At 36.7% G+C, this 14,025-nt stretch overlaps 1 protein-coding gene across 1 annotated transcript; it reads right to left on the reverse strand.

Moving 5' to 3' along the window:
* Nucleotides 1–1,915: 1,915 nt before the first annotated feature.
* LOC127634123 (la-related protein 4B-like) lies at nt 1,916–13,495 on the reverse strand. The gene is made up of 13 exons (XM_052113527.1): nt 13,488–13,495; nt 12,476–12,612; nt 12,248–12,351; nt 12,040–12,150; nt 11,884–11,937; nt 11,572–11,778; nt 11,300–11,406; nt 10,909–11,154; nt 9,301–9,349; nt 6,927–7,109; nt 6,151–6,284; nt 5,179–5,278; nt 1,916–4,388 (listed from the first exon to the last, which is right to left on the reverse strand). The coding sequence occupies exons 1-13, from the start codon at nt 13,493–13,495 to the stop codon at nt 4,134–4,136; spliced, it is 1,695 nt and encodes a 564-aa protein (XP_051969487.1). The 3' UTR covers nt 1,916–4,133.
* Nucleotides 13,496–14,025: the final 530 nt, after the last annotated feature.

The following is a 14,025-nucleotide window of genomic DNA, read 5'->3' on the forward strand; positions in this document are numbered from 1 at the left end:
CATTTCATACTGTTCATGTGTTGTACTTGCTATAGTTTACTTCCACATTGCTTCTTCATCAAATATCAGTGTCAAATGTAAATCAAGTCAATCACTGAAACAACAGCGCCACCTTGAGTAAGAAATAGAATGTCACTGTTTCTTGAGATAAGGGACAAACAATTTTTAAAATCTGAGTTTTTATTTTTTTTAAGAGTAAATTAATTTGAAATTGATTTATTTGTAAGACAAAGTCCTCAGCTAACTAACCATGTAAGGGAACAGGTTTTATAAAAATACTTTTTCTGAAAATTGACATTTATTCACTTCATAACTGTGTTTCAACTCCGTCAGACACACAAAAAGCATACCAATTTAATTCGATCCATCCAACAAGAGTGTATGGTATTGAATTATCTAATAATAGTGTTCAGTAAAGGAGTTAAGTGATAAAGTACATTCTACATACAAAATTCTGTTTTTACACTATTCTGACAATTGTGATGGAGTTGACCAAATGTAATATTTTTCCATCTTAATGACGTGTTGTACACTGGAGACATATAGTTGTTTCCTCAGTTGAAGCTGCCTCAATTATCTGAACTAAAATGCCAAAATTAATCCCACAATTCTAACAGAACTTGTCATAATGGGAATGACAGTGTTGACATGTTGAAGCTGTGACCGTAGAGACTTAAACATGGTTTAAAAATGTTGGAGATTACGCAAAGTGAGTTCACACATTTTTTTGCATTTTTTTTTAATGGAAAATAGAATTAAAAGTTTATTTATGTATTAGTTGATATTTATATTTAAGAGTTTGTTGCATTTTTAAACACAATTTTTTTTGCCAGTTTAACATTGTGACCTCTTGCTGAGGACAGATTAAGATACATGTGCTTCCATGTATAGAGTGTGCATTTTTTTAAATATCTAATTAAATAATTTACAAATATTAGTAATAAATGCCCTGAGTATACACATTTCCATTAGATTTAAAGTTTCTGGTATTTTTATATCATCAATTTATTGATTTTTAACAAAGATGCATTCAAGAGATGTTTTGTCCCTTATCTCAAGAATCGGTGATGTATAATATTTATTTGTACATGCACATGGGATACTGAAGATTCACTATTGTTGCACAGAAAGTCAATGTGTATGAATATAGGACTAATTTCACTTGTAATAAAGACAAGTAAAACATATGAAATAATCATACAAATATAAATTATGTAAGTGCAAAAAAAAAAAAAAAAAAAAAAACACTATTACATAGCTAGGCTGTCCAATTACCCTTAACTCTTTTCCCGCCAGCGTTTTTAAAAAAAGTTGCCAGCCACCGCCAGGGTTTTTGACGATTTTCGCTAAAATTTAATGGCCCGCAGAATATATGAAGATGCTATATATCAAAATAAAGATCAGAGCCTCTGCTTTTAGGCAAAAAAAAAAACTATTTTATTTTATCTACATTTGTTCTTTTTTTATTGCCACTTGAACAGAGGTAGGTTTTGTCAAAAACAACATTTCGGACAAAAAGCTGAGAAAAAGGCATTTTTATCAAACAAGTGCTTTAGTATTAGTATGGTGTTCCACTTCACGTTTGAGATGATCGCAGTCTGTTTGCTGCGTACTCTTTCAAAACATGCGTGCGGGTCTTCCTTACCGTATACCACCTAAAACACGGATACCCAGAAAATTCCGTGTTTGGCGGGGAAGCGTTTTTTCATAAAACCCGGAAAATTCCGTGTTTGGCGGGGAAAGAGTTAAGGTCCGTTGATCACTATGGAGAACAGATGCTTGCATTATGCCACCTTGTGGTTATACTTGTGACCACTGTATTTATCAGTGTGAGCCGAAAACATGACAAAGTAAAACAATAATAATAATAATAATAATAACATCACCACCTACTTAATAGACATACGATTTCTCATTAACATTTATTTATTTTTTTCCATACATTTTTCTCAACCAATTTTAGGGTACCTTTTAAACATTTTCCAATTATTTACATCTGTACAGAGAAAGCACACACATACAAGTGTATACATGTACAACAGTTTAGACTACAAGCATTTACACAGAAAAAATAAAATAAAAATCTCAATCCCAAAAGTATTGTGCTACACAAATGTAGTGACGAAGACTTTGTGACGCCTCTACCACATCATCCTTCTTTCCACACTTTAGGAACTGAAAGAAAAAATAAAACAAACTCCAAACTGTTATCTTAAAAGTTAAGGCAGATACATTTTTTCAAGTTTAATTAAAATTCAAGTCTTCAAACACTGTTAATTTATGTGATGGTTCTTTGTTTTTCTGAACATCTTCAAAGGTTATGTAATGAAACCTTAATTACTTTGAAACATGGTATGCATCATTTATTGAAGGAAAAACAATTAATTGCATTCACGGTCAAAAAATGATTTTTTGTTTTTTTGATTAACCTAGGAACAAATTACTCACAGGGAAGATACACGAGAATATAAACAACAGACAAACAGCAGGACAATCATCTCAAAGCATTCTGCACATTCTCTACGATGCAGGAAGACATCAAAACAAGAAACGGGTTGTCTCGCTCTTCCAATACAATTTCAAACTATAACGGGAAATTGAACTAATGATCAATGAACAGAATATGCATGAATGAGGGGCATGTCAAGTGAGTGAGATGTACACAAAATATAAAGTCTGCATAAAGGAGAAACCCCACAAATACAGCGCTGGTCCATGTGTGCTGAAGGCTCAGATCTTTTTGTTCTTTATGTATACGTCACTTATGTACACAATCCCACTCTTGTAACAGTGGTGATATGAAAGTGAATCAGTGAAGATCATAGGATAGACGTAGGTGCATGTCGATGTCTTTCCCTCCATTGATATATATAAAAGCACCAAATAAACCATTTGACGAAACGGCACCACACCAGGATAACAAACAACCAACCAAAGCTAAAGCAAATAATAGCCACCTATCACTTAGATCACAGCAGACTAGGCACATGAACACACTTCCCCTCACAACCAAAGGACTTTACAGTGTGAAGATCTTCCAGAACTTAGAGATGATTCACCAAAAAATGAAAATTCTATTAATTACCCTAATGTTGTACAAATACCAGAAAACTTAATTCTATGGAACACAAACCTAAATGTTAGGAAGCACATTACAGACTGCCTCAGTCACCATTCGAATTGCATATTTTCCATACAATGAATAGTGACTGAGACTGAACATTCCACCTAAAATCTCCTTTTGTTTCAGTCATACGAGTTTGGACAACATGAGAGTAAACAAATGTCAGAATGTACATTTTTGGGTGACCTATCCCTTTAATGAGGCATCAGATTGGATTCTTCCCAAATGAATGGAAAGTAGGAAACATAATGAGAAAAATTATACAGAAAACTAATGTGTGCCATTAAAATATTAAAACAAAAGAGAAAATCAAAACATAAAAAGCATGCACGCAAAAACAGGTATACATACACCTGCTACAATAATCACATTGGTACAATTGATAGAGGATTAGCATGTAAAAAAAATTATTCAGAGCTCAAATTCACTCCAGTGCTGAAACATCCAAACATAAAAACGGAACAAAACTCTCACTCATGCAGTTGTAATGGCTGGGACCGTTGAGCGACCTGTAGAGATGCATGTACAGAATCGCACCCAGTGAAGTCAGTACCAAGACACTAAAGGTTAGCAAAACTTATATACATATCACTTAAAAAAAAGTAAAGAACAAAAAAGGTAATCATTTCAGGATCAGCACTTTCCAAAAAACAACAACAAAAACAGTATTTCCTCCCAACTGCACTCATTTAATTTTAAACAACAGTTTGAACAAAAAAGCGTGAGCTCTGACAAAACATTCTTAAATATACTTAATCTCCAACTGGTGCTGGTTCACTCCCATTTTCCTTGAAAAACAAAGATCTTGTAAAAGGAAAACAAAACGACAATAAAAGGACAACAAAAATACTCAGAGAACCTTAAACGCTTACAAGTGCTTTTGTTTGTAGGCCCTGATTCCAGTGTCAACTTGTCAATGTGTGCACTCTGACTGTGAGATAAGAGGGACTTTGAGCAGCCCTGGCAAAGAGCTCTCATTCCGTTCAGTCATGGAAGCAGAGCTGAGCTCTCAGGATTGGAGGATGGAAGCTGTCGTGCCTCCGATCGCTCGATCTCCAGCATTCTGATGAGATTTTATAGTCTCTCTGGGACATGTCACCGCAGATTTGGCAGGTGCAGTCTCTCTGCATCTGCGTTCTGCGTAATCAGGAGTTTTGATGTCTTCAGCGGTGGAGCTTGGAGGTCGGGGATCTGCTGATGGCTGCTGTGTCGGTGCCTCTCGTATCCTTTGACAGATCTCTGCGTAGCTTGGCTTCCGGGGCTCCTGGCCAATCACAATAATCAAATTAGGTAAACAATCTTGTCTCCTTGCATTGGTAAATCCACATCATAAAATCATGACAATTCTTTGTGACTGAAATGAATGGTGACAAAGCACTCTCTAACATGTGAGATGTATTTTGATGTATTTTAATAAAATGTCAATTTATTTTTTAGTTTAGAAATGTTAAATTTTTCCCTTTATTGAAATTACAGCAAATCAGCTCTGGCAATTTCTGAACAGTTTGCACTGAATTTGATGCTATGTGAACAAATGTGTAGCATTAACGGTTCAGGCCTGTACACGGTTGGAGCATTTATGCAGTCAAACATTTTGATAAAATCAAAATTCTGAAGAAGCCGACACAATAAATCTACACAAGAATGAAGTCATTGGTCATGTGCCACAGCAAAAATATAAACATTTGCCACGAACATTTAGCAAAAAAACTTTGCTAACATTTGCACATTCAGCTACAAATAAATAGAGTCTTGTAACTTTTTTCCCCCCCCCCCAAAAACTAATTTCTGGCTAATTCGATTTTTAACTGCATTTTTGTGGTGGGGATATGGTAATGTTGCCATTTAGTTTCAAACACGGAAAAACATTGTTTGTGTAAATAACCAACGTGGAACAGTTATCGGGAAAGTTAATTTAACAACTCTAGCAATTTTGCGTGTTACATGGGTGAAAGTGAATGAGTAACTCAATGAAGCTTTGTGGAAACAGAAAAGGCCTGATTCCAACCACATGGTGAAACTACCTGAACACTCAGAATAAAGAAAATACTCACCGTCACTGGATTGCTCAGTGGTGTGGTTTTAGAAGTACGTGTAACGGAGCATTTCTCTCCAGGTGTTTGTGTCTCTTTAGGTTTTTCTACAGGTGTCAGACTGTAAAACACACACACAAAAAAAAAAAAAAAATTTTTTTAGCATTTTATCATGTTACCCTAGTTGTAGCACTGTTAGGCAGTTTGTTTTTGTCACAAATTTAGTTAAATGTGCAACTAGACTATTTTTCCATCCTCTTCCTGCTCCTTTGAATAAAACAGGCAGTGATGTTGAAAAAACACCATCCCTGCCAAGTTGCTGATTACTTAATGATAATAATGATAATAATAATAATAATAATAATAATAATAATAATAATACATTTTATTTGTAATGCGCCTTTCTCAGACTCAAAACGCTACAGCATGTACAGAACAAAATAATCAATATTAAACAAAATCACAAAACCTTTAAAGCTGATACAAGCAACTTTTTCAAAACATATCATGCATAAACTTTCCCTACTACCTGACGGAGTTCACTGATCACCTGTGCAACATCCCTATGGTTTTCAAATGTTTTTTTTTTTTTTTTAAAGTCCAAGCTTTTTTGCAGAACAGAAAACGAACCAATAAGAAACTGTCGGTGGATAATTTTGTGTGTTGTGTGGGCTAAAAGAAAATTCTCACTGAGAATATATTTACATTTTTGGTTGTTTCTCAAAACATATTGTATGCATTCAGAAGTCTTGGGATTTGACACTAGTCACATGTGCTTCTTTTATGACCTGGGTCCTATTCTTGGCTTTAAAGTGAGGTGCTACCCAATGAATTGAAAGATGGCCCATAATATTTTAAAAACATCTCCTTTTGTATTCCCCATTAGAGTAAGTTATAAGGGTTTTGAATGATATGAGGGCGAGTCAATTATTACAGATTATAATTTTTAGAATGCAACAAGCAACATTGAGAAATATCAGAAAAAAACTCAACCTTGAAAGGGCTGGAGAATGTGAGTTTTGCTGGTCCACCGGGATCTGAGCAGCAGCAGGGGCAGGAACAGCCTGCATGGATTCTTTGGGGGTCCCTGAGATCACACGTGTGGTGACCACATCCTTATTTAGAGGCTGTCGAGAGACAAAGGGGCCTCTATGAAACTCTTCAGGCAAGGACAGTATGAACAAACATAACAGCTGAACAGTTTGAACAGGAGCCCACACAACTAAACACACAAGACACCCAAGGACCGGTCATGAGTTTGACTGACAGCAAGGTCTGCTGTGAATATGCCATTCCATACTTGGCCCAAATTAGTGTTCAAAACACAGAGAATCCATTACCTTCTCTAGAACTCAAATCATTTAAAGGGATAATTCATGCAAAAATTAATATTATCATCAGTTACACACCCTCATGTTTTTCCAAACCTGTATGGACACAAAAGGAGATGTTAGGCAGAATGCTTGTCTGGGTCACCATTCACTTTCATTGTATGGAAAAAAAATATCCAATCAAAGTGAATAGTTACAATCTGCCGAAACATCTCGTTTTACTTTCCACTGAAGAAAGAAAGTCACATGGGTTTAGAATACAAGAGAGATTTGAATTTTTGAGTGCACCATCCCTTTAAGTCTGAAATGTTTCACTCTTCCTCTTTTTCCTCTTCTTTTTGAAATTCTAAATGTTATTTATGTTATTCTTTTTGATGCTGCAGTGGCCAATGAAACACCCAAGTAGAAACAAACACAAAAGACAGATTGAAAGTCAACCTTGTCTTTAACTGCTCCAGTGACGATGTCAGACAGTCGGTTGTCAAGACTGTTTTCAGTTTTTACTTCAGGCTTTAGATTTCCTGCGGCTCCAGGCAGAGGAGGGAAGCTTGAGAGTCCCAGCTCAAAGCTGGGAGATGGAGTGCGCTCCTGAGCAGGTGGGGGCGACTGTGTGCAGGCTCTCTGGCAAAATCACAAACATGAAAAAAATCAGTTGGAACATCCACAACCAATTGAGCTTGTAAATACATTGGAAAACCTATCTATAACTCTAAATGTGCTGTGATAAAACTTCAAAAAACACTTTCTGTATTACCTGAATATCCTACTTTTTTTTTTTCTTTTTAAAGCTATAGACTCATGCTAGATTTTAAAATCTGCAGTTCTTGTGTTTAAATGACTACAAAATGTAAGCTACAACATGAGATTAGTTAGTTAGTTCATGCCAGTGCCCATGGCTATGTTCAGGGTGAAAAACAAGTTAAAATATATTAAATGGTAGAGTGATTAAAAACCTATAAGGTTTCAAAATTAGGTTTCGATAAGAACTCTAAAACAGATTCAGTGTTGACTTTGTTAAATAGGTCTTCTAAAATGACATCATGAGATTAATTTTGGTTTTGCTAATTAATTGATAACAATAGCTGCTTTTGGAAATGTTATTTATACACTGCCCAGACAAAAAAAAAAAGTTGCACTAATATTTTTTTGGACCCCCTTGAGCTTTGATTATGACACACATTCATCATGGCATTGTTTCGACAACCTTATGCAACATCACAGCATTTATTTCCATCCAGAGTTGTATTCATTTTTGTCAGAGATCTTTAAATACTGGAGATTATTGATTATGTGAGAGTCTAACCACTCTGTAAAGTCTTCTCCAGCACATCCCAAAGACTTGGGGTTAAGGTCAGGATCTTTCCCAATTTGAGCCGATGAATCTTGGCATTGTCATCCTAGGATATTCCAGTACCATCAGGGAAGGAAAAATATCAATTGATGGGATAACATGGTCATTCAGTACATTCAGGTAGTCAGCGGACTTCATTTTATTGCCGAATAACATTGCTGAGCCTAGACCTGCCCAACTGAAGCATCCCCAGATCATAACACTGCCTCCAGAGGCTTGTACAGCGGGCACTACGCATGACGGGCACGTCGCTTCACATGCATCCCTTCTTACACTGACACGCCCATCGCTTTGGAATAGGGTCAATCTGGACTCATCAGACCACATGACCTTTATCCATTGCTCCACAGTCCAATCTTAATGCTCCCTAGCAAACTGAAATAGTTTTTTCCCCCTGATTAGCCTCACTAACAAGTGGCATTCTTGTGGCCACACAGTTGTTTCGTCCCAATTCTGTAAATTCTCGTCACACTGTGCGTGTGGAAATGCTCTTACTTTCACTATTAAACATAGAAGTGAATTCTACTGTCGATTTTTAACAATGTGACTGATCACGATTATTAAAGATTTTTTTCTGACTACATTCCGTTTGAGAAGATGACAGTTCACCACTATCCTTCCAGGTTTTAAGAATGCGTTGGACAATTCTTAACCCAATTCCAGTGATTTCAGCAATCTTAGTTGTCTTTGCTTGATACAGGCCAATAAGTTGCCACACTCTACACAGTAACATCTTTTCCACGACCACAGAATATGTCTTCCAACATAGAAAATTAAAAGCTTCACACTGCATCAGTTAGGATTAAAATAATTATTGCCAGCTGAAACATTAATCACTGCAATGATGATTCAATCTTAAGTATCTGATTATTTAAATACAAACGGTCACTTTTTTGGCCAAGCAGTGTATACTGTATAACTGCTGGATAAAGGCACGGTCACATTTACTTTTGCACAGCAAAATTCCAAAAGCAAAAGAGGCGTGGGCAGACATTGAGCTCGTCTGAAACCAGCAAAAAAATAATTGCCAAGCAGCCCTTTTATTAATGCTGCAGTTTATAAAGTAAATGAAACTTGCCGCTAAGATTAAATCCTTCTCCACTGTGGATTTTGAGTGTAGCTGTGTAAGAATCACCTCCCTAACAGAGGTCACTGCCAAACCAAGCAATGACCTATTGGAAAAAAGGTGGAAATTGTGTGTCAAAGTTAACAAATTCCAAACTAAATCTGTGAGGGGAAATCCTTTGCCACCGGAAGTCCATAGCATGAAAGTCAATATTGCGTGGATTCCCATTGAGTTCGCCTGCAGAACTTTGCCGTGCAAAGGTAAATGTTAATGTGCCTTAAAACTGAAAGGCTGAAAAGCCCTGATATTGACATTTCTAACTCAATGAAAGCATTAAAAAATATATAAAAATGCTCATCTATGCTGTGCTAGCTGGAATAAAGCAAATTACATACTGGAAACTTGTTTTCATCCCTCCTTTTTCTGTACCCATAGCCACCTCTCCTGCAAAGAAACAAACACAAGCTAGATTGAGCAACAAGGAATATAATATCACCATTTTATATGTAAAAAAAGCTTTTGACTAGTCCCTTTTAATTTTGTTAACCTCTAGGTGGGTTGCACCAACAAGGATTCATCTTCAACTTAATGTATAGATCTGACAACTCTGTTGCACCAATCTTTAAATGTAACTCCGATTATAAAAAAAAAAAAAAAGATTTTTTTCAAATTAAAAGATTCCAATTATTCATAAATAATATTTTATATACGTTTACAATCTTTTGATTATATTTTTTAATTTTTTTGTTCTAACTTTGTAAGCAAGTCATTCTGGTTCAGTTCCCTCCATCTCCCTCCAAAAAGCCATATTTTATTCCACTAAATGGCAGCAAGTACTAGAATTAAAAATGTTTTACTATATCACCTTCCATCACAAAATGCCGATCTGAAATAAAGGTGACGCTCAAATGCATTTTAGCCCTTACAGATGTGCTTGTCCATAGACATTCAGTCTAATTTTCAGTTCATCCATTATTTATCTCGGCCTCTGAGTGGAAATAGAAGCTCAGTCTAGATGTCATTAAAAGCAGAATTATTACCCTTTGCGATGAATATTTTATCATCAATAGTAGATGACAAATATTTCCAATGATTTGTTTAGCATGCTTTTCCTGCTGCACTGCATATTTTGTTCTGGACATCTAAGTTTATAACATTGGATTATTCACAGAGAAAGCTCACAGACAAGTAAATAATGGCTCATTTTTTTAGAGAACTTACTAACGTAAAAGCAGATATAAAGTTAGTAGCTATTTGGTGCTTACTGCAGCAGTGATAGAGGCATAAAAGAAATGTTTGTATTTGAGGTCTTAGAGATTTCATATTTTTACTTTGTGATTCTTTTTAAAATCTATCAAACTGTGGTATTAGGGCAACATAAGAAACTGTACAGTCGCATTCCAGAGAATGAGAGCTTTTGTTTTATATACGATTTGTCTATTTAAGCGCTATTTGAAAGACTTTTATATTCATATTTCTATCATATGACCCTAGGTGGTGCTGATTTGCGACTCATATTTTCAGGCCTTATTTTGATATTTTTGTAACAAATGCAGAAAACGGTTATCTATGTAAATTTCAGATTCTAAGCTTTCACACGATACTCCATATGCCTGACTTCAGTATTCAGTGATGTGAAAATTTTGAGCATGACCTTTTTCCGTGATACAGCACCCCCTTTTGGACCTGGCGACGAGTCCGCAAAGTTGAAAATGTTATGGGTTGTGACATGTACACACTGCGGTGACATTTTCTAAAACTGCCTGATCAGCCCTGTGTATTAACCATGTACAGATCAATCATGTCAAAATCTATCTCTGATTTGTTAACCCATATTTATGAATGGTGCAAAACAATTAGAATTAATATTAAACTTGGGTCAACAAACCATGGCTTTAATCCTTATTGATGCAACACACCCTCTGAGTTGGTTTTAAAAGTATATCCAAAGAGAAGAAAACCATGTGCACGAAATCAATACACGGCTGATTAAGAACAGTTACCTTCCACGCCCCATGTTCAGAGAGTAATCTGCTCCGTTTACCTCCATTCGTCCACTTCCCACCTGGTCCCGGCGAGGATAGGCCGGACCGCTTGGTAATCGAGGTCGGTTACCCAAGTGATGAACTTGTGGAGGGCGTGTCCCATTGGGGACTCTATCTGAAGGGAAGGTAGAGAAAGCAGCAGGGTTCTCCTGCAGAGTGGTTCCACGTTCTGCCATGAGTTGAATGTGTGTTTTGTTGTGGTTCCTATCCAGATGAAGGGGGGTTATTAAAAGCTGACTTTGAAAAAAGATCAAGGATCAGACTTTACTGTCACACCAAATTTAAGGCAATATAAACAAACAGCATTGCTGGCAGTAGCCATACAGATCTCTAAGAAACAAAAAAGTACCTGTTTCGAGGTGCATACTGTCTGACAGTTAAAGGAGAATTGGCCGATTTAAATGTTGGAGAACCAGCGAAACCGTTAATGAACGCAGGGCTGGGAAATGGAGTAACCTGTTGGTGAATAAAGAAAACATAAGCCATTATGTTATACACCACCTAGGGTCATATGATAAAAGAGGATTTCTACACGTGTGAAATAGCACCCCTCAATCCAAAGTTCTCTCCAGAACCCATCTTGATGTTCCTCGGAACTAAACAAAAGGGCACGGTACTAACCAGTGTGGGGTCCAGGTAGCTCTGGGTAGCTGACCAGCCCTGAGGGGTAACTAGCCGGTACAGTGGGAACTGTTGCTGTGCTCCATACACCGGTGGAATGTAGTAAGGGGTGTAGCGCTGTTGGACGTTTGAGGACACATCCACAGGCCGAAACCCATTCTTTGGCACAAAGGTATTGACAGCAATGGCCTTGGCCTTTATTCTAGCCTAGAATGGAAACAAGGAGATGGGTGTGAGTGATAATTTATTGCATCAATTGCCTATATGTATATTCTGTGATGTCACCTAGACCTATGCAGTAGTGCGCTCTACCTTAATTGTCTTTCCTTGAAAGGTTTTCACCTCTTCTCTGAGATACTGATACACCTGAAAAAGTGATGTATGCAGAAGTTTAGCAACAGCAAGGCAGGAATATGAAAAATCCTGAGCATGTAATTTGAAATCAGGGGCAATAAAATAGATATTTACCATCTGAGCATCAGCCTCAGATTCAAAAGTGATGAACCAGTTGTCGTTGTATGCAAACTCACAATTGATGAATTTGGGCAAGTTATCACTCTTAAAAAGTGCTTCAACTTCCTGTAAAAGCCAAATGACATATAGAACAAAAAAAATAAATCATAAACGGAGCATTATGTTGCTACTGATAATGACATATGTTGGGCATGTCATGTACCTCCAGAGGAGTTGCCTCAGGAACCTCTCTGAGAATCACAATACAGCGGTTCTGATTGGGCCGCACTTTCTCTCCACATTTGTCCACTTGGACAAGAGGCAGTGCTGGTGAATGAACAATGCATCAATGTCAGACCAAACCCAGCCCATTTTGATATTCTAAACAAAAAGTGCACATTGTGACCAAAGAACTGTAAGAGTGCCAGATGTTATAACTGTTGAGACTCACTTTTTAGTATGTCTGCAATGAGGTCCACATCCGTGGTGAGTTTCTTGATTTGATTGAGGTTCGCCAAAGTCAGTATTGGCACATATTGATCACTGTCCATTTGCGAAATGAGGTACATGTCGTTGGCGAGATTCTCCCTGGAAGAAGAAAAAAAAACCTGGTCACCATATAAAGAAAACACCAACATTGATTCAATGTCCTTAAAAACAGATGCTGCAAAGAATGTGCAAACAAGCCCAATTTTCACAAAGTTTTGATTCTTTAAGCACACCACTGACATTCTTGTGCAACAACTCAAACATGCAATCAAAAACAAAAGCCCTTTACACCATAATTGATATAAATTTGCAAAACAGGATTCGATTTAAAAATAAAAATTCAGACAGTGTAACAGTGAATCGATATAAGGTCTGTTCCAAAACCAGTGGCGTGTCATGCCTTTAAAGTCTAGACCTTAAGTGTTATTCATGCCATTAAGAAAACACTGTTTCACAATAAATAAGACATCCTATACCTTTGGGCATCATACATTACACACAGCTAACTAATAATACCAATTTACATTTTAAAAACATCCACGCATGAAAGCCACAACCTGAAATGACGCTTAATGCTCACACAAGCCTAATTTTAACTGCAGCATGACTGTTTTGTGAAATGAACGTCTCCCAAACAGACATTCAAAAATCATAATTTTTCATATTAAATCTCCTACCACAAATGCATTCCATTCCCCGATATTCGGAACTGCAATGCTCCTGTTAGCTTAGCAGGGGTTTGACTCTCATTAGAGATGTCTCCTAGCAACCCAACTGATAAACAATGCTGCAGCGCTAGCATTTTTGCTTCATGTGTACATTTATCAAAAGAGATTATAATGTTTTATACTCCTGTTTCTGCAGGCTTTTGTTAAACAAGCTTTGATATCATGTAATGTGCAAACAAACTCCTTTATCGATTTTATTTAATAAAGTGAATATTTAACACTTGCTTTGTTTGTGTGGCATCATACCCCTGCATCTCGGCGAAATCAGTTGAGAATTTCTGCATGAGCCAAGTTGTAACTCTGACTTAAAGATGCATTCCATTGCACTTTTCCTGTAAAATCCGACTTTGTGTTGAATGGAACGCAGCACTTCTTTTCAAAACTGGATCAAACACTGAATGTTCAAGCAGCCTAATTTACAAAATGTACTAATTTAAACTCCAGATGTTGCTATAACAAAGCAAAAAGCACTTACCAATTAAAAAAATAAGCCCTCTTTTCCTGTTTAATAAATTAAACAATCACACGGTCATGCAGAACATCTCGTGTTTTTAAATCCATAAGGATCTCTCTCAACGGCAATACCAGCATTGATGACAAACGATTCGTCAGACAGCTTGATCTTACACTTTTCGCTTGAATTACGTACATCACTTAAAGCGTGATTACATCACTCAAGGCCAGCTAGAATGTCTTGACCGGGACATATCCTAAATAAAATCGCACCCACCAAGAACAAATAAATCCATCTGATTGGCTGATGAATCTGACTTTAGTTGCTCAT

This window comes from Xyrauchen texanus, chromosome 41 (assembly GCF_025860055.1).
Source record: "Xyrauchen texanus isolate HMW12.3.18 chromosome 41, RBS_HiC_50CHRs, whole genome shotgun sequence".
Taxonomy (NCBI): Eukaryota; Metazoa; Chordata; class Actinopteri; order Cypriniformes; family Catostomidae; genus Xyrauchen; species Xyrauchen texanus.

What these genes read in the sequence shown, in the direction of transcription:
- LOC127634123 (XM_052113527.1), bottom strand. An exon ending in CATTGCAGACATACTAAAAA is followed by an intron (nt 12,352 to 12,475) that starts GTGAGTCTCAAC and finishes TTCATTCACCAG; the next exon opens with CACTGCCTCTTGTCCAAGTG. An exon ending in CAGTATGCACCTCGAAACAG is followed by an intron (nt 11,155 to 11,299) that starts GTACTTTTTTGT and finishes TCATCTGGATAG; the next exon opens with GAACCACAACAAAACACACA.